General features: G+C 40.4%; 1 protein-coding gene across 1 annotated transcript; it reads left to right on the plus strand.

Annotated features, from left to right (window-relative positions):
* Positions 1-18,537: 18,537 nt before the first annotated feature.
* Positions 18,538-21,598, plus strand: LOC104238349 (uncharacterized). The gene is made up of 7 exons (XM_009792678.2): positions 18,538-18,679; positions 18,794-19,133; positions 19,421-19,673; positions 19,875-19,974; positions 20,062-20,407; positions 20,456-20,672; positions 21,158-21,598. Exons 1-7 carry the CDS (start codon positions 18,538-18,540, stop codon positions 21,596-21,598), a joined length of 1,839 nt encoding a protein of 612 aa, XP_009790980.2.
* Positions 21,599-22,137: the final 539 nt, after the last annotated feature.

Genomic DNA, 22,137 nt, shown 5'->3' on the forward strand with positions numbered 1-22,137 from the left:
AGATATATTATCGCATTTGCAATATCCTTCAGAAACGTCAACTAATCACAAACAATTCATTCACTATTTTGGGTTACTCTAACCCCAGCCTAATCCTGATATCACGTCCTTTTCTTAAACTATACCTATTAGCCCTCATAGGGCATAATTGAGATGGGTGTGGTCAATTATACATACCGTTAATTTTCATTAACTGGGTAACTCTTACCCTTCTCATCTTGATCCTTTTACTTGTTGAAGCTTGTATCCACCTTCTAATCTCTCGTTTCTTTTTACCATATTGGTGGATAAATATTCATACCTTAAGGCTCCTTTTCCGGAAGCTCACACGTCTTAGTACATACATGATCTGCTGGAGACCTTACACTTACTCACATAAGCATGATGCAAATTCGAGTTCCTCTAACTCAACTCTTCCACAACCGCATTCAATCCCTTACAAACTATTTTTTTCGATATAGGCATTGTCGTATTATGAATAAGATAGAATTTAGGAAATTAAGTTCTTACAACTGAGCTCTACCACACGATCTAGAGTAAGAAGAAAGAGTGACAGTCCTAAATCCCTGTAGCCTCCTACTTATAAGTGTGGTGCACAATACACTCATAAATAAGACTCTACTAGACACGGTTTGTAGACTGCCTATGACAGAACTGCTCTAATACCACTTTTGTCATGACCCAAATCGATGGGCCGCGACGGGCACTCGGTGCCATACTCAACCGAGTACTAACGTAACGTATCCTTCTTATTATATCAACATGGGTAAATGGGATAGAAGGTCCGTATGAGGTAACAAGAATAAAACATGAGAGAACACTCAACATAAAATGACCCAACATGATACATTGATTTATACATATGACATACGAGCCTATAAGGCTAACATAATCACTAGTACACTGAACATAGGCCGATAAGGCCATATAATCTTTCATTACATAACATATGTCAACAAGCCTCTAAGAGTACATAAACGTAATAAGGCCGGGACAGGATCCCGACATACCAATCAATACATGTCTAAATCATACTGACCAAATAAGCAACTCCGGAGCAAATGGAGCACACCAACATCGTCCACTGAGCTGATAGCCTACTTGGAGGACTCTCAACCTGTCTATCGGGATCTGTGGGCATGAAATGCAGCATCCCCAGAAAAAAGGGACATCAGTACAAATAATGTACCGAGTATGTAAGGAATGAAAATTAGTAAACAATAAACATGAGAGAAACATGGAGTAAAAGACTCAACATGTATATCTGTATATCTCTATGAATCATTTAATATTATAATGTCATGCATATGCGTATAAATGTCATACCATGCATGGATATATGTGTACATAACATCATCAAGCCTATGAGGGTATTCCATTATATCATCTCGGCCACTACGGACAAATTATCAACGTATACCAGTTGATTAGGTGGTGGTGTGTATATAACGCCGTAACCTTTTTCCATATCCCATATACATATAATATACATATATACGCATATATAACGCAATCTGGTCATGGGTCAATGTACATGTATAAATGAATGCAATACATGAGAAGTACGTTAATAAACTCTCGCGGAATGTCATAAGACCATTATATCTCTGATTAATATCATCAAATAAATTTTATCAACTTACGTATTTTTTGAGATCCACGAACAAATGATAGAATAATAAGACATATGGAGAATTAAGAATATAAGCATCTCTAGCATTTCTATGAATAGAGTCATTTATGGAAGTTGTGCATTTGCTCGTTTCGTTTGTATCGTATGGATCATGCTAAAAAGAAAGAAGGGATAGCTTTAACATACCTGAGCCGATTCTCTTGGCAATCCCTCTAACATACGTCAATTGCGAAGAAACACGTAACGATGGATCGAAGTAAGGGAAAATCCGTATGATATTCTGGAGAAAAATTGGACCGTACTCCCTTAGAATCCGCAAAATCCTGTTGTTGTTGTGTGGTATAACTTTGTATGAATTCCTTTGCTAATCCAAGAACTAATGTTGCTTTCTTTGTGAATTAATCATAATCTTATGTTACCTTTATTGAATTGAGAAGTCTTTTATGGCTTTTTCTAAAGCACTCATGTTGACCTTTCCATATCTTATGAATTTGAAAGCCTTTTATGTCTTATCCAAGAATCCCTTTTAAGGTGCCACCTAGCAAAGTGATTTAAGAGTCACTTAATGGCTCATATATGCTGCCACGTTGGGGATGGTGTTTCCCCTTAATCTTATCTACCAAACACCTTAATTAATTGCTAATCTTCCCCAAAAAATTCACAATTAACCAAATATCCATATAATTAAGAATTATTTCAAATTACTTAAAATGCTACTCACTTTTAACACTTTATATACCTTATTATCATGGTCATATAGTATCTTGTAAGGTACTAGTCCATAAATATAGGGTATTATAGCCCGGACCGTATTTTATTCCAAATTGTCAAACTTCGGCGAAACTCATTTTCTTCTATTCGCTTACCCTCTCACTTTCACGAATTTACTCATAACTTGTTTGAAATAGCATAATACTTATAATATCCAAATAATCTTGTCCTTGAACTAATGTCAATTATCTTACGATAAATTCAACGTACAATACTACAGGGTATAAGATCGTCGTACTACAATATTGCGGAGCGTAACATCATCGTAATATAATACTGTATAGCGTAACATCAACGTAATACCGTGGGGCATGACAAAAAGGAAACTTTAAGCAAATCTGGAAATTGGTTTTGAAAGTTATATCTGGAATCGCGAGTCTATCAAACTGAGCATCACGGGAACTTCTCTAAATGCAAGCACTAGCCGCTTGTGTCCAACTCATTATGGTAAGTAGTACATGGTCTGACGGAAGCACACGAATAGAAAGCTAAGTGAGAAAAGAACAATTTGACTGCTTTCTATGCGTGTTAGGTGGAAACTCCTTTTATGAATTTGCAGCCGCAGATGTCCCACCCCTAACCCGTGACGGCCCAGGTGCATATTCTCTGCCTCGTCCTTGTTCTCCGCCTCGTTCTCGTCCTCTGCCTTGTCCCCCAAGTGCTGCATCTGTCCAAAAAGAGTAGCACTAGATTAGAGGATAACTAAAGGAAATTAAGTTGATCCTGGTTATGTTAGTACAATATCAACTGCTACTATGGGAAGAAAGGATAAAGAACAAAGCCATTTTCACTTCGATGTAAAAGTACTCATAATATCTTGGTGTGACCAAATTAGGATGAATATCCCAATGCAAGTTGGCTAATCAAAATCTCTACAACATCTAGCAATAAAGCCATAGTTTCTAATACAACCAACTTTCTGACTTTCTATTTATAAAAGCATATTAAATATTGTTTGACTCAAGAGATATTAAAACCTTTTTGAACAAATCAATCAAAGATGAAGGGGTAAATCTTAGCTGAGAATAATAATATCTAGAAAGAGTAATATATCAAGAGAAGATGGATCACGAGATTTCTTTTTATTCATAAATAGCCATGTAGCCAGAATCCCCTCTGCAAGGTTATTACCCTCTATATATAAAGAGTCAGACTCTTCTAAGCAGTGAAAGACAAATTACAAGGAAATTTGAAGGAATATTCCCAATGTCCCCTAATGGGCATGCATTATTACAAGGGTCGTCCATTCTCAGGTTTGTCTCAGGGTCGTCTCCATCATGACGTCAATCCAAGGAGGCTCTGTCAATCGTCGTACTCGTTGTTGGTCGTGGTCAGTCAAATTTGGACTCATACAGTTAGTCCTTCCACTTGTCGGGGTCGCAACTGGGTGCGTCCTCGATGAGCGGACACCATGCGTTCCTATGGAGAAATTTGAGTCGTTGAGACGTTACGAAGTGGCCAATGGGGTATGGTCAGCGTGCATAGCAAGACACCGGGTAATATACTTCACCGAAAAATGATGTCATCTTCACGTGTGTCATCATCACGCATGTTCTCAAGGCAGGAGTTGATGGCTTGATGCTTCGATTTTAGCGCTACTTTGTGACTTTCCGCTTCGATTCTGGCGCCACCCAACCCTATAAATAGGTGAAGGGTTTGATTTTTTCGAAAGTTTTTGGCCATTCCACTCTTGATAACCTCCTTTTCTCTCCAAGCTAACACTGATAATCTTCTGCTTTTTCTTCTTATATTCTTTGTTCACAACTTCATCTTCTTCCTTTGTTTCTACAGTATCAGCACGTCCTTTCTTTTAACAGAAGCATGCCGAGGCAACACCAATGTCGCGAAGGAATTCCTGAAGCCGTTCCACCATCCTTGGTGCCCCCTTCGGGCGGCGAAGACTCGGCGGTAGAAGAGGGTGACAGCCTTCCTACGGTGGAGGAATTACTGCCGAGACACCACTTGTCTTAAAGTGACTTCTTTAAAGATCCCCCTCCTACCCCGGACCCCGTACTCTCTGAGATGGAGCAAGTTCACATTGACGCTCTTCGTGTGAAGTATGGCATTCCTGCTCATGTAGATATGGTTCCGGCGGGGAGAGATTTCGTAGATGTCCACAGACCTGGGTACTATGCTTTCTATGAGTACACTTTCATGATTGGCTATACTCTTCCTCTCTTCCCCTTAGCAGAAGAGTTTTGTAGGTTCTACCAAGTTTGTCTGGCACAAATTTCTCCGTATACGCTCAAGATACTTCTGTTGCTGACCAAGTATGCGGAATTGGCAAAGTGTAGCATTTCAATTCACCACCTTTTGCACTTGTTCATGCCTGGCTTCCACAGGGGTACCATGGTGCATTTTAGGCTTTGTGGTATGAAAGGGTTGGTGGTCAGGACAGATAACCGGGCAAGTCGCAAGTTTTGGCACAAGTACTTCTTTGTCAAGACCGAACATGTTGTTTCTGACTCCGCTAGGTTCCCGGAGCGATAGAATGAGACTCGTAAGTGTCACCAATGGTTTTACTCTTCCTTCATCTCTATTCATTATAAAGTTTGTTTGCTTCCCGCTTGTAGCTATGGGACGTCCACCTCACCCTATTGCGGATATCAGGAATTGGGTAGCCCGTCTGTTGCCTCATGCAGCGAAAACCCGAGATTGGCCCGCCTTCGTGAAGCGTTATGGCCCTAAAGTCCCCTCTGGTAAATATTTTCCTTACCACTTCATTGGCCGTATAACCTTGTTTATTAATACGACCCTTCGTGAAGACAGGTCGAGGAGCTTCCAGGCGGAGGGCGCCCGTCCCTGTATTTCGATAGGCCGTTGCTGCCGCAGACACGCAGTTTATTTTGAGTGAGTCTGTTCGAGAGGGTCATCCTCAACCTATTCAATTAGAAGGTCCCTCTCGAGTCGTGGTCGTGAGGGAGGAGGCTTCTTCGGTACCAGTTTCACATCCTTTGGACGAATCCTCTAACGGGGAACAACCGTTATCGAGAAAAAGAAGGAGGATGGAGCTTGAGAAGGGCGTGGCCATGGGTTATGATAGAAGCAGGGTGTCGCAGATGGTGCCCGTGCCCATATTAATGGCTAACGCCATTTTATCGGGGATATCTCCCCAAGTGGAAGGAGTTTACCTAGGAGCCGGCTCAGTATGCTCTGCTGAGGGTGGTGCATCGTCCAACGTCAGAGGTCGTCGTGTTGAGGGTGACGACTCAGGTTTAGATGCCGACCTATAGGATGCCAACGAGTTTGTAGGTCACCATACTCATATGGAGGTCAGAATGGAAGGGTATGATCGTAACATAGTTATCTCGGAGGACTACAACTTGTTGCTGAACTGCGAGCAAGTGGCGTCTGCTTTAGCTCCTCTATGTGTTGCCCCTGAAAATGAGGTGCTTAGGACGATGAGCGACATGGAGTTGTCTCATAAGGTCACTAGTATGGCCTTGCTGGTAGGTGCCTATCCTTCCCTTTTCGTCGTTGGGTTTGTGTGGTGATCGTCGATTTGCATTCTGTTTCTTACTTCTTCCTTCTCTTTTTTTGTGCCAGACCCTCGTCATGGAGATTGAGCGAGAGCGTAGGGAGAGGAAAAGGACGACCCTTTATGATAAGATGTTGTCCAAATATCAATAGTATCGGGCTAAGCATCACACAATGGACGACATTTATAACCAGGACCCTGAGTTTCAGTTGTTTCGTGAGGGGCTCAAATAGCGGGAGAACCAACTAGAGCGTAAGACCGAAGAGTTGAGGGAGCAGGATGAGGAGCTAATGAAAACTGTCGCTCGCAACAACGAACTCGAGGCTTCTCTTAAGGTGAAGGATGACGAGCTTGAGTTGAGAAGAGGGTGATGGCCGAAAATGCCAACTTGCAGGCAAAGGTGGCCAGTTTGACCGCTGAGTTGAGTGCGAGGGTAGTGGAGGTAGAGGGACTTAAGGGTGAGGTGAGCGTCGGTACTGATAAGTTGGCGGCAGCTATTTCTGGAACTGCATCTTTGGAGAATGCCCTTCATGTTTGTAGGTCAGAGCTAACTGAAGAGAAGGAGGCCTCTAATCGCAAGGTCGCCGGGCTCGAAGGGCATGTCAAAGAACTGGAGGCAGAGCTATCTGTGTTAAATGGACAAGTGGCCTTGTTGAGGGCGGAGAATGCAAGTCGACGTTCTCAACCTTCTATGTCTCGTGCCTCAGCCGATCCAGTCGTGCCTCATTGTTTATATGAGTTGTGGGTCCATGCTGAGGACCGACTTGACGTGTACAAAGCTTTTCACGCTGAGGGGAGGGCAACTGAGGCGAAGCTTCAGACAGTGCACACTGAAGCTCGTGCAGCTTGTGAGGCCTGTGGGTATGACCCCCTTACACCTGACGGGGATGACATCAATTTTAATGATGCAAACCGTCTTGCTTCGAACTCGTGGTACGAAAATGCTTACCCCAATGGGGATGATGTGTAGTATTTGTTTGTACTTGCTTTTATTTTAGGGTTTTTGTAGGGGTCATACTTGAGCCCATTTGTAAAGACAAGTGTAAATAACATTTTGATTCAATGTAAAATATATTTTGTCGATTTGTTCTTCTTTGCAATGTTTATGATATCCGGGATACTTGTCGAGCTGTTAAGTTGATTTAGATGTTGGGCAAAGATTCCTTTTTTTCATTGATAGCCTTGGCCATTGGGATGTTGCTTCGAACTATCGTCAAAGTAGTATCCCGTCATAGTTCGAACGAGGTCGAACCCATGTTTTTTGTCGATGGCTTTGGCCATTGGTATGTTGATTCGAACTATCGTCGAAGTAGGATCCCGTCATAGTTCGAACGAGGTCGAAATCATGTTTTTGTCGATGGACTTGGCCATTGGGATGTTACTTCGAGCTGTCGTCGAAGTAGGATCCCGTTGTAGTTCGAACGAGGTCGAACCCATGTTTTTGTCGATGGCCTTGGCCATTGGGATGTTGCTTCGAACTATCATCGAATTAGGATCCCGTAGTAGTTCGAACGAGTTGAACTCATGTTTTTGTCGATGGCCTTGGCCATTGGGATGTTACTTCGAACTGTCGTCGAATTAGGATCCCATCGTAGTTCGAACGAGGTCGAACCCATATTTTTGTCGATTGCCTTGGCCATTGGGATGTTGCTTCGAACTATCGTCGAAGTAGGATCCCGTCGTAGTTCGATCGAGGTCGAACCCATATTTTTGTCGATGGCCTTGGCCATTGGGATGTTACTTTGAACTGTCATCGAAGTAGGATCCCGTCATAGTTCAAACGAGGTCGAACTCATGTTTTTATCGATTGGGATGTTGCTTCGAACTGTCGTCGAAGTAGGATCCCGTCGTAGTTCGAACGAGGTCGAACCCATGTTTTTGTTGATGGCCTTAACCATTGGGATGTTTCTTCAAATTATCGTCGAAGTAGGATCCCGTCGTAGTTCGAACGAGGTCGAACTCATATTTTTGTCGATGGCCTTGGCCATTTCTTGGAGATTTGATCGTAGTCCCCTAGTAAGACATGTTGACTTTATTCATGCAATGGAGGTTTGATTATATACTTGTAAGAATCACATGTCAACTCTGTACACAATGAAGATTTGATTATATTCTTGTGAGAATCACATGTCGACTTTGTACATACAATGGAGATGATTATCTATATCCAGTCCCTTTTTTACTTTGTTCCGGAGACCATGTCGATGGGCGGGGTAATGAATCAGCACTCCAAACCTCGAGACATCTCCCTTGCCGCCTCATTAAAAACCTCCCCAGAAAAACTCGACTGGGACAAAACCCGGGTGAGGGAAAAAGAGTACGACTTAAGTGACACCTTCTTTTAGAAGTGGAATTATTTGAGATAGGCAACATTCCAGTTGTTTTGGAGTATTTTTCCCTCCATTGTTTCTAACTGGAATGCTCCTTTGCTTGTTGCGGCTGTGGTTTTGTATGATCTGTCCCAGTTTGTTCCCAATTTTCCCTCATTAGGTTCTTTTGCGGCTTGTGGTTTAGCCTTGACGACGTAATATCCGACTTTGAGTGGTCACACCTTAGCCCTCTTATTGTAGTACCTTTCCACTTGTTGCTTTTGGGCTACCATTCTTACATGGGCCAAGTCTCTCCGTTCTTCGACTTTATCCAGATCTTGTAGCGTACTTCCGTCGTTTCTCGGTCCGCTCTTGTTGGAGTATCTCAAACTGGGTTCTCCGACCTCGATGGGTATAACTGCGTTAGTCCTGTAGACTAGTGAATATGACGTCTCTCTTGTGCTGGTTTTTGGCATAGTGCGGTATGCCCATAGTACTTCCAGTAGTAGTTCAGGCCATAGCCCTTTGGCATCTTCAAGCTTCTTTTTTCAATATATTAAGTGTTACTTTGTTGGAGGATTCGGCTTGACCGTTTCCAGCGGGGTGATATAGCATGGAGAGTATTCGCTTGATGTGCTATTTTTCAAAAAACTTGGTCGTTTTCTTTCAGACGAACTGGGGTCCGTTGTCGCAGATAATTTCTTTGGGGATGCCAAAACGGCATATTATATTTTTCCATATGAACGCGATGACCTCTTGCTCACGTATCTGAGTGTATTCACCTGCTTCCACCTATTTAGAAAAGTAATCAGTTAAAACCAAAAAGAAACGTACCTTACCTCGTCCCGCTAGGAGGGGACCGACTATGTCCATCCCCTACTTTATGAATAGACATGGTGAAGTGACGGAATGAAGGAGTTCCCCTGCTTGATGTATCATAGGGGCGTACTTCACATCTCCTAACATAGTCCGCGACTTCTTTTTTCATAGTGGTCCAATAGTATCCGGCGTGGATGAGGCACCGGACGAGGGTGCGATTTCCCGTGTGGGCACCGCAGTGCCCTTCATGTACTTCTTCCAGCACTTGCCTTGTTTTATTTGGCCCAAGACATTTGACTAGAGGGCCGCCAAACGTTCTTTTGTAGAGATTACCATTCACGAGGCTATAACTGGCTACCTGTACCCGGAGATTTTTGACTTCTTTTTTATCTTGCGGGAGCATTCTGTGCTGCAGATATGCTACAAGGCGGTTACGCCAGTCCCAAGTTAGGATTATAGAATGTACCTCGATGTGGTCTATTGCGGAATGGAGGAGGGTGACCACATTTTACCTGTTGATATTTTTGGTGGCCGCCGCTAGCTTAGCGAGGTCGTCTGCTTCGATATTCTGCCCCTGGGTATTTGTTCGAGGCAGCATTCATCGAATTCCGATAGTAGTTTGTGAATTTCTGACTGGTACTTTTGTAGTCTCTGTTCTTTGACTTGGAAAGTCCCAGATACCTGGTTCATCACGAGTTGAGAGTCGCAATGGAGGACGAGCCGTCGGGCGCCATATTTGAGGGCTAATTTCAAACCTCAATCACGGCTTTATACTCGGCTTCGTTGTTAGTCATCTCGGGGCATCATATGGGCTGATGAATTACTTCACCTATAGGGACTTCGAGGACGAGTCCTAGTCCCGATCTCGAGGTGTTATAGGTATGATCAGTGTAGAAGACCCAGAAGTCGGTGTGTGTGGAAGCGCGGAGCACTTCCTGTTCTACCTCGAGCAATATTTCCATGCTGAAATCAGCGACGAAGTCAGAAAGCACCTGCGACTTAATGGTAGTTCGCGGTTGGTAAGTTATGTCATGTTCGCTTAGTTCTATGTCCCACTTGGCCAGTCTGCCTGATAGTTCGGGTTTGTGTAAGATACCTCTTAGGGGGAAGGTTGTCACCACCTTTATGGGGTGACATTGAAAGTATGGTCTAAGCTTTCGTGAAGCTACGACTAATGCCAGAGCTAGTTTCTCAAGGTGAGGGTACCTTGTTTCGGCATCGATTAAGGTTTTGCTGATATAGTAAATCAGAGATTGCATACCTTTATTTTCACGGACCAATATTGCGCTTACTGCAACTTCGGAAACTACTAGATATACAAGTATACATTCGCCCGGGTCTGCTTTGACGAGTAGTGGCGGCGAAGATAGATACGCTTTCTGTTTTCTCAGGGCGTCGATGCATTCTTCATTCCATTGCAGTCCATGGTCTTTCCTTAGCACATTGAAGAACTTTTGACATCTATTCGAGGATTGTGAAATGAACCTTTATAGGGCAGTTATTCGCCCTGTTAATTTTTACACCTGTTTTTTGCTGCTCAGTATCTCCGGTATTGCATCGATGGCCCTGATTTGATCCGGGTTGACCTCGATACCCCTTTGTGACACTAGGAAACCAAGGAACTTTCCTGAAGTTAGGCCAAAGGCGCACTTTTTAGGATTCAGTTTCATCTTGTATTGCCTTAATACCTAGAAGGCTTCCTTCTGATAGACAATGTGATCCTCTTTCTTTGTCGACTTTACTAGCATGTCGTCGATGTAAACCTTCATGGTCTTACCGAGATATTATTTGAACATCTTGGTGACTAATCTTTGATATGTGGCCTCTGCATTCTTGAGCCCGAACGTCATCACCTTATAGCAGTACGTTCCTTGGTGAGTGATGAAAGTTGTCTTTTCTTGATCTTCTTCAGCCATTAGAATTTTGTTATAACCGGAGTAGGCGCCCAAGAAGCTCAGCAGTTCGTGCCCTACTGTTGCATCAATAAGTTGGTCGATGTAGGGTAACAGAAAGGAGTCCTTCGAGCATGCTTTGTTCAGATTGGTGAAGTCGACACACATCCGCCATTTCCCGTTATTCTTTTTGACCATGACCACATTGGCGACCCATTGGAGATATTTCGATTCTCTGATGGAACCGTTGGCGAGTAATTTATCAACCTCTTCGCTGACCGCCTCATTGATTGCGGCATTGAACTTTCTCCTCATTTGTCATACCGGCGGGCAAAGTGGATCGACATTCAGCTTGTGCGTGGCGATATCTCTTAGGATTCCTGGCATATCTAAGTGGGAAAAAGCAAACAAATCAGCGTCGTTAGTTAAAAACTCACGATACTTACCTGGCTCCGAGAAGTTGTGTCCAACATAATCATTTTTTGTGCTATCAATGTTATCCAATTGGACAGGATCGAAATCTTCTACAGTCGCCTTGCAAGCTTCTATGATGTCCGAGTCTTTGATGGCCTCTACTTGTACGTTGGGTTTGTTTCCCGACATGGCTGATTGTTATGCCTCCGCACTTGCCCCTTTTAGTTGTTTGGTGTGTGTGAAATCTTGGGCAATCCAGTAGCATTCTTTGGCGGTGTGTGGCTCGCCTCAGATGTTGAATATCCCCCATGGGGTGGGAAATTTGATTACTTGATAGAAACTTGACGGGACGGCTCGCATGGCGTGTATCCATGGTCGTCCTATGATGGCGTTGTAGGCTGTTTCCTAATTCATGACGTGGAATGTCATTTCCAGGGTGACCCATCCTGCCAGGATGGGTAGCACCATTTCTCCAGATGTTCGCTCCACTGTATTATTAAAACCTATTAGTGTTATGCAACGCGGTATTATTTTATCCTCGAGTCTCATTTGACGAGAACTCGTGGGTGAACAATACACGCATCGCTTCCATCATCCACCATTATTCTTTTTACATCGGTATCCGCGATGCGTAAAGTTATAACCAAAGCATCATAGTGAGGGAAAGACAAACTGTCGGTATCCGACTTATCGAAGATGATACTGTCTTCGAGGTCGTCATACCGTTCGTGGGCAACTGTCCGTTTGAGTTTATGTGTGGTGGTGAATTTCACATGGTTGATTACCGTATCGTCGCCTCTGCCAATGATCATTTGTATGGTACGAGCTGGTGATGGTGGCTTTGGAGGTCCTTGAGGTTGATCGCGCCCACGAGTGAAGTTGGACCGTCCTTTATCGCTCAACAGTTCATTTAGGTATCCCTGGTTTAACATCCTTACCACTTCTTGTTGTAGACCTATGCAGTCTTTGGTCTTGTGTCCTCTCTCCTGGTGGAATTCACACAGGACGTTCGACCTCATAGTGCTCGGATCCGACTTCATCTTTTGCGGCCACTGCACCTTCGTGTCGAGCTTTTCTAGTGCGTACACTATTTCTAAAGGGGAAACACAAAAATTATAAGTAGATAGCAATGGAGGAATACCTATTTCCTTTCAGAGTGGTGCGGTATGTCGGGGCGCGACATCCGTGTGTCATGGAGGAAGCAGATTGGGTGTTCGGATATAAGGCTGATGCCTTTCTCGATTGAAATGTGACAGTTGATTCCTTCGCATGTCGTTGCGACAATCTCTCCTTGTCTCAGTCTGTACTGATGTTAATCATTAAAACGGGCCATTCAGGTCGTCCTCGTCTGCCCTCACTTCGGTGCAATAGGTGTTGTGGATCTCTTCCTACGTGGTAGGGGGTACTTCATGAGTCTACTGAGTAGTTTTTTGGTTTCTTTTGACCCGTTTCTGTTTAACCCAATTTGAAAGGCTGCTACTGCCATCCCTTCTAACACGTTCAGTAAGCTCATCCTTACTCTGTTGAATTGGGCTAGGAAATCCCGAAGTCCCTCGCCCGTCATTTGCCTGACGGCGAAGATATCATTGACCCTAGCCTCAACCTTTTTCTCTCCAGCATGAGCGGTGGCGAACTTATCTGCCATCTCTTAGAATGTCGATATCGATCGTGCTGGTAGTTGGGAGTACCATGTCAACGCTCCCCCCGTCAGAGTTTTGCCGAACTATTTCAGTAGCACAAACGGTACCTGTTCTTTTAATAGATCATTACCTTTTACTGCGGTAGCGTAATGAATTAAGTGATCCTCTAGGTCTGTGGACCATCGTATATTTTCAAATATGGTGGCATTTTGAAGGTCTTTGGAATAGAATGGGGAGTTTCCCCTTCACTGTACGGCTATTCGACGAATCGGCCCACATCGCATTTTGGTAACAACTTCGGAGCGCTATTCGACGAATCGGCCTCTCCTGATGTTCCTTCATCTGGTCGCAGAGTGTTTTGTTCTCATTTTCCATCTCTTCCATTTTCTTTAAGATGGCCGTGAGTGCATCGTTGCCTGTATCAGCAACAGTACGGGTGTTACCTGTTCGCGTAGTGCCTGGCTCATCGGTGACAACTGCGATTTCTGCGGGTAATGTGTCTTCGATATCTCCTTAGAGGGGTTTCTCGAGCATGCTGCTCAAGGTGTTTGTTAGTCATTCTTCTAGTAGCTTTTTCACGATCGGTGGTACTTCTCCTGCTGTGGATGTTGAGGTTTTCCTCTCGCGCGAGACCGTTAGACCTTTGTGCGGAGGAGGTGAGATTTCTCCTTCGGGTGTAGCACTTGGTGTTGCGTTTTCATTGTCTTCCCCACCAGCATCATTGAGGGAATTCAGGAGGTTGTTCGTGACACCTACTATTGCCTTTAGCCTAGCTTCTCCTTTTCCTGCCATTGCTGGCCTTTGTGGAGCTAAAGAGATGTGGTTATTTCTTTCAAGAATCTAGATGAAAACTACGATTTCAGCTATAGAAATCCCTACAGACGACGCCAAATTATTTGACTCAAAAGATATTAAAACCTTTTTGAACAAATCAATCAAAGATGAAGGGGTAAATCTTAGCTGAGAATAATAATCTCTAGAAAGAGCGATAGATCAAGAGAAGATGGATCACGTGATTTCTTTTTATTCATAAATAGCCATGTAGCCAGAATCCCCTCTTCAAGGTTATTACCCTCTCTATATATAAAAAGCCAGACTCTTCTAAGCAGTGAAAGACAAATTACAAGGAATTATTCGAAGGAATATTCCCAATGTCCCCTAATGGGCATGCATTATTACAAGGGTCGTCTATTTTCTGGTTTGTCTCAGGGTCGTCTTCCTCACGACGTCAATTCAAGGAGGCTCCGTCAATCATCGTACTCGTCGTTGGTCATGGTCAGTCAAATTTGGACCCATACAAACATTCAAATCAAGGATATAACAAGTTAAAACTTGGCAGTTTAAGAATTGAGATTGAAGGGAAAAACAAATACTAAAAATGTCTTACCTGCCTCTATGGAAAGCACAAGTACAAATCTTCCGTCATTCACGGACCTTTTCCACTGGTATCCAACTGCAATTCTTTGACCTGCTAAGAACAGTCTACTTACTGCATGATAATATAACCTTAAACTGCGACGCCCTCTTTCACAATACAGCCAAGGGCTAGGGTAAGGCAAGTGAAGTCATTTATGTATAGTCTTTTTTCATGGTTCTCACGATTTTACTTTCTAATTTCAACTCAAATTCTCTAAATTAACTACTTGGTTTTGTCACATTTAATTGATTCACACACCAGAAAGCAAGTTCTTTTGTGTCTCATATTGTTTAACTAAGAAATTCCCGAGAGAAATGTCGCAAGGTTCAAAACACGATGGATAATGGGCTCACTCTTTACCATTTTCACGTAAGGGAAGAATTCAATACCATATGAAGTGCGCTTAATTTATACATCACGAGTTGCGCTTTTACTACTAGATCAAAGTCATGTAGGTTTTTTTTGTGTCTCAATATTATATGAATTTTATAAATTAAGTTCAAGTTTTTTAATATATTTTAGTTTTAGGCCACTAGTTCCATTAAACCGCCCCTCATTGGTGATCAATATTTATTTACAGACTACTTCCTCACTATGAACATACTGTTCAACCAGCTTCATTCACATTTGATAAATGAATGACACACTTACTGTCATTAATGTTGTTTTCATTGGTGCCTTATCTTAAGTGAGACTCTATAATTTTGACTGAGACTATCAAGGATGGATAAGTGGCTCTAGCAGGAGACTAGTAAAGCCCTCATTAAGGTTCCTCGGAATTTTTAATAATGGATTTTATAATTTTATTTTAAATTAGACAATATTAATATTTGTAGAAAAATAAAAAAAGTACAAAACAATTTGTAAAAAAGAAAGAAATGTGTCTACTCTTTAATAGTTAAAATATTTTTAAAACTTTGAATTAAACTATTAAATCTTTATATTACTAAATACATTTGTTACAACAATATCAAAGGTAACATACTGCAAATACATGTCTAATATCTCATTTATTTAAATTATCCTTTTCTAATATAAATAATAATATTATTATACGAAGTTGAAGACTTTATGTCATTTAAGAATATATACTATAAACAATAAGTATGAAAAAAATGGCAAGATTAATTTTTTTTTTGCATATATGTGTGTATACGAACTAATAAAAAAAGTATAAGGCCTCTTATTAAAATTTGGCTTTAGGCCACTAATTTTATGGAGCCGCCCTTAAATACAGCAGTCCCGGGGTGGTAGTCATAGGCTGAGGTAACATGCTAGAACGCAACACTACGAAACATGACCTCTCAACCCAGAGATCGGAACAAACAAAAGACATATTGGGACTGCCTTCTTGAAGCACTAGCTTTTCGGCATTGCTGATTATTATCTAGCTATGCAAAATGTTACTCTGCTTTAATACTATATTAAACCATAGTAGAGGTTCAGGCGAAACATAAGCAAATGTATCTTGATTATATGGTCTCCACTCATTCCTCTACATAAAATGGTTTAGTTCAAGGTCTAAGCCAGGTGATTGAGCTTGTATTGGAGCAACATTTGGATTTTGTGGAGGTGGAGAGACAAACCCATCTTGTGGTCCCTGTGCAGCATTATTCCCATGTGGAGATACAAACCCAGCATCTGCTGCAGCTTGTACTGGTGCTACATTGTCATTCTCCGACTAAACGATAAAGGGCTATATTGCATGTGCATCATTCCTTGGCTGAGCAATAAAGGGTTGTAATCCTTGTACAAAATTCCCATGTGGAGCTACAAACCCGGCCTGTGGTGCAGCTGATGGCGGTGCGATATTGACATTCTCTGGCTGGGCAATAAAGGGTTGTAGTGCATGTGCATCATTCACTGGCTGAGCAATAAAGGGCTGTAGTTCATGTGCAAAATTCCCATGTGGAGCTACAAAGCCAGCTTGTGGTGCAGCTGGTGGGGGTGCGATATTGACATTTCCTGGCTGAGAAATAAATGGTTGTAGTCCCTGTGCAACATTCCCTTGTGGAGCTACAAACCCAGTTTGTTCTGCAGCTTGTGTTGGTGCTACATTGATATTCCCCGGCTGTAGTGCTTGTGCATCATTCCCTGACTGAGTAATAAAGGGTTGTAGTCCATGTGCAACATTCCCCTGTGGAGCTACAAACCCAGCCTGAGTTGTAGCTTGTGCTGGTACTACATTGACATACCTCGGCTGAACAATAAAGGGTTGCGGTTATGGTGCTTATGCATTATTCCCTGGCTGAGCAATAAAAGTTGTGGTCCCTGTGCAATATTCCCGTGTGGAGCTAAAGGGGGTGGTGGTTGTGCAAAATTTCCATGTAGCATCTCAAAGGTTATGCACAAGATAAAGAAAAAGAATCATTATGTTAGGGAAAACCCTGAAAAAAAATTAATTTTAATTTTATACCTCTTGCTTTGATGCTTTCAAGCATTGCCATAATTTGGTAATAGTGATTGTAACCCATCTCTACTTGTACATGATTGTACAGTCCATCAATCAAATTCCATATCTCTTGATTAGCCATATAATTTTAAAAAAAGAAAGATTTAGGCCCATTAGATAATTGTAGCAACTCACGCAATGCAAGGGAATCCGTGAATGCAAACAAATAAATTAATTAGTGCCTAAAGCATTACTAGTATTCTTTTGTGCTTCCTTCATTCTTAAATTATGTAAACTAATTAGTTGAAGTAAGGGTAATTTTTTAGTGGGCTTACTATGGAGGAAGGGGAATTAAGTAGGTTAAATGAATTAATATTAAGGCTGTCGGGCTTTGAAGAGCTTAGTCCGTTAGCTCAAAAATTTTATAGCGGGCTGAACTTTTAAACAAAGGCAACAGCCCTACAGGCAGGCCTTTGGGCTGGTGGGCTCAAAATTAAAACAAGGTTCTAACAACCCACTAGGCTTTGAACTTCAGACTTGTGACCTGTGGACATAATCCTTTTGGATTGGACAGCAGGTCTGGTCCCTTTTGATTTGTAGCCACAGCTTCTTGAAATCCTTGCAACCATGGCCACACGTTGTTTTATAATCAGAACCTTTGTTGAAGGGACTGATCATTTGACCAAATGGCCAGAAATAATATTTTGTAAACATATTTGCACAAATTTGATTTCTACAGAAGGCAGAACATATAACCTTCTTTACAAAATAACCAAGTTACAAACATAGCCCTTCAAGGTTCAATTTTACAACACGCGAAATAAATAGGTCGTATTGACAATATGGTCAAATTACGGTCACAGCCTCAAGACTTCAAACCTTACCAACCGCCAGCACTCAGATTTAGAATATCCAAATGGCCAGAAACAACTTTTTACAAACATATCTGCACAAATTTGATTTCTACAGAAGGCAGAACATATAACCTTCTTTACAAAATAACTAAGTTACAAACATAGCCCTTCGAGGTTCAATTTTACAACACGCAAAATAAATAGGTCGTATTGACAATATGGTCAAATTACGGTCACAACCTCAACACTTCAAACCTGACCAACCACCAGCACTCAGATTCAGACTATCCAGACCTTCCACACCATGTATAAGGTTAAATATGATCATGAAATATGCAAATTGAACTAAAACTGGAATTTATACACATTTTGACCCTTCAGCCGATATAAAGATAAGATTAGAGAATTTTTCATAAAGCACCATCTTTTAGGTCTAATTAGCCATTTATAGATACCTTTTGCTATATTACGTGTTATAGGTACCTTTTATGTTTTTATACAATGTATTTTATGTATTTAAGAAATTGTATTCATTAATACAATAGAAAAAATAGGCGTTAAAAAGGGAATTCCAGCTAAGGTTGATATATATTTAACTGTATTCACGCGGCATTAACGTGAATACAGTAACGTATCTGCGCAAAATCTGGAAAGTTAAACGAGTTAATAACGGAAGGAAATCAAATCACATGATATTCTCCTAATTTAACTCAACGAACAAAAACTAGTACCCATTAATCTCTATTCTGCCATACACGATTCAAGCTAAAAAAAAACGCAGCGAAAACCAGAGCAACATCTGTTCGAAGTTCTTCCATTCACTTATCCTTTTTCTCTATTCACAGATATCAATTCAACTACGGAAAATTAGATTGATACAAATTATATACAAAATACGGTATAATTCTTTTTATACATATGACAAGTTTATCAGTGTTGTTGCGTTATTCTGGCAAGTGGAACGATGAGGGCAATTACATCGATTTTTCAATTGAGGGAATACTGATAAAGGAGTATGCCTCCTTTAATGATCTTTTTGCTTCAATTTCTAATCAACTGGGTATAGATTTGAGCTCAAAGTCCATTAAAATTCAATACAAAACAGAAGAAAATTTCACGCCAATGGAAATACACAATGATATGGGTTACAGAGTGTATGTATAACTGAAAAAAGAGAACAGAGAATTTGGTATGTATCCTTTGTGCATAACAACTATTGAAAAAGAACTTGTATCCGGAGGTAGTTTAAATCAAGGTGACATTGTGCAAATAGACGAAGTAGTTCAAAGGTACTATTCCGATACAGATGATACACTTGCTCTAGATTTTGTCAATTCAGGAGAAGCGATTGGAGTGTTCGAACTCCACAAGGATTTGATAATTTCAAAAACTAATCAAAGGGAGGTTATGGCTGGACAAGTGTATAAGGATAAGGCTACATTGAAAGAGGTGATGGAGAATTATGCTATAGCTCAAAGGTTTCAATTCCGGGTTGATAGGTCTAATGTTGTCAGGTTTGCATGTATTTAAGTTTTTTTTTTGTATTTTCTATTATTGATTCGAGCTGTAAGTTTAACGTTGTTGTATTTATGCGTATTCGTGAATTTTCTCTTGATTATCACAGATGTAGTTAACATATGTTTGTTTATGGTCCTTAAATACATGTATCCATATGTAGTATAAAGATTTATATATATAGATGTCAGTATGAAAAATAATCAGATTTTATTCGTGTGTATATGAGTGAATTTTTTTGTAAACACTTATGCTAATCATATGTACAATGATTAATTCTTTGCAGCTATGCATTATTATGTATTTCAGAAGATTGTGAATGGAGGTTTAAGACTTCAAGCATTAACAAATCAGAACTATTCAAAGTGAGAGAATTCATTGATAACCAGACATGTCCACTGAAGGACAAGGTATATGAGCAGCGGCAGGCAAGTGGCAGCCTTATAGGTGGTATGATAAGGCCTAAGCTTACTAATCATAAGAGGAAATACACCCCAAAGGATATTATTGATGATGTGAAATCAGATTTAGGTGTAGATGTTAGCTACATATTGGCTTGGAGGGCTAAATAAAAGGCAATGAATTTTTTGAGAGGTGAACCGGCTGATTCATACAAAAAATTACCAGGATACTTATATACAATGGATATGACATATCCAGGTTCCCACATCAGAATGGTAAATCTCCAAAAAATAAATTCATGTACGTATATATATATATCTTTGTATGCTTTTATAAAGGGGTTTGATCATTGTAGACCCATTGTTGTTGTGGATGGAAGTCACCTAAAATCTTACTGCATCGGGATATTTGTTTCGGCAAGCACGTTGGATGGTGGAAGTGAGTATCTAAATTATAATACAATCTGTTAATATTTTAAATATTGAAATACATGTTTTAAAAATATGTATTCAATTGTATTTACAGGTCATATATTGCCACTAGCATATGGTGTTATTAATTCAGAGAACAATGCTGCTTGGACGTGGTTCTTTGAGCAATTCAAGATAGCTTACGGTGACAGAGAAAACATGTGCATCGTTTCATATAGAAATGAGAGTATCATTAAATATGTATCGAGAGTGTATCCAGATGTACCACATTTTGCTTGTATATGGCATCTATGGAACAACGTACATAAGAAATTCAAAAAGAGCCATGCCAAGTTGAGCGGGATATACTTCTCGATGGCAAAAACATACACACAAGCTGAATTTGATAGTCTGATAGAGAAGGTGGAGAAGGTAGATATTAGGGTGAAAGAATACTTAGAGTTAGCTGGATACGAAAAGTGAGCTAGGTTGTATGCACCTGTTAACAGGGGATGGACAACGACGTCAAATATTGCTGAGTCAATTAATGCCGCACTAGTTTCAGCAAGGGAATTGCCAATATACGACTTCCTCGAAGAAGTTAGGAAGATGTTTGGACGTTGGAATTGTAGTAACCGCAAAGAAGCTACACAGACATACACGACGCTTGAAAAAAAATATCAGGAGATGCTGACTTTGAATGAGGCAATGTCTACACGTATGACTGTAAGTTATATTTTAATGTCATTGTAGTATATAACTTAATTATTTTTTGAATTAATGGCATGAATACAACTGAATACAATTATTTTTTAAAATACAACTACCATGAATACAACTAAATTCAAACACATACAAGACATATTTTATCGAAGATCTGATATGAACACAACTGAATATAACTAAAAACATGGTGCAAAAACTATTCGAATACATCAGAATACAACTAACAAATCTATATTATATATAATTTTAATATGAATTGTCTTGACGTATCCTTCTAATGTTTTTTTATCCTCCTGTTGCCTAACATACAACAGACTTTTGATAAGTTCTGTACTAATTACAATTGATATTTTGCTGGTCTAAATATAAGATGTATTCATCTGTATGCAAATATTTCAGTTGTATGTAACTGAGTAATTCAGTATTATACATATGGGAATTCAGTTATATGTGCTCAAAACTTATATTTCTATTTTTAAATATAGGTGGTACCATCAACTGAATACTTACATACGGTTAACGATGGAGGGAGGAATTACATAGTCTGCCTGTTAGAGAGAAAATGTGTTTGTGGGAGGTTCCAAGTTGATGAATTGTCATGCCCACATGCTTGGGCTGTATTGAAGAGCAAGTTTCTAATGCCAGAAGAATATTTCTCTAACTATTACAAACCAAATACTATTGTAATGACATACGATGTGCCTGTGTACCCGCTACTGGACAGAAATGACTGGAATATACCAGCACATGTTGCAGAGGAGGTTGTACTACCACCCAAATGGAAAAGACCTCCTGGAAGGCCAAAGAAGAAGCGCGATAAACCTTCAAGTGAATTGCTGCAACCGAAAAATCAACATTCATATAGCATATGTGGGCAAGGAGGACATAGCAAGCGAACGTGTAGAAATGCTCTACGTAATAAATAGTTAACACTCTGACATGTATTGATGCTTCAACGATTTGTCAATACTTATGATGACGTTGTCAAGTAATAAATTCTCATTGTCAAGTAATAATTTCAGAAATGACTTTCGTGAATAGATTCTGAATACATATAGTTGCCTTAATGTATTGGATACAATCGAATATAACCTTATCTACATATACTTTGACAGTTTATTATAGATAGTGCCTGAGTTAGATATATAACTAGTCAGAATTCATCGGAATACATCTATATACTCAGTTGTAATATAACAATTTCAATAAGTCTGAATTTATATTCTCTAACTAGACAATAACCTGTTTAATACATATGAATTTATATTCTTTAACAAATATTAACTGAATTTGAAAGATACATATTGAAGAATATAGCTGAATACAGAGAAATATAGCTGAATACAGAGAAATACATATGAATAATACAGGTGAGTACAACTGAATATAGCTGAATAAAAAAAATACAATTGAATACAGCTGAATAATATAGTTGAATACAACTAACTACTGCTGAATAAAACAG

The sequence above is a fragment of the Nicotiana sylvestris genome, chromosome 12 (assembly GCF_000393655.2).
Source record: "Nicotiana sylvestris chromosome 12, ASM39365v2, whole genome shotgun sequence".
Lineage (NCBI taxonomy): Eukaryota > Viridiplantae > Streptophyta > Magnoliopsida > Solanales > Solanaceae > Nicotiana > Nicotiana sylvestris.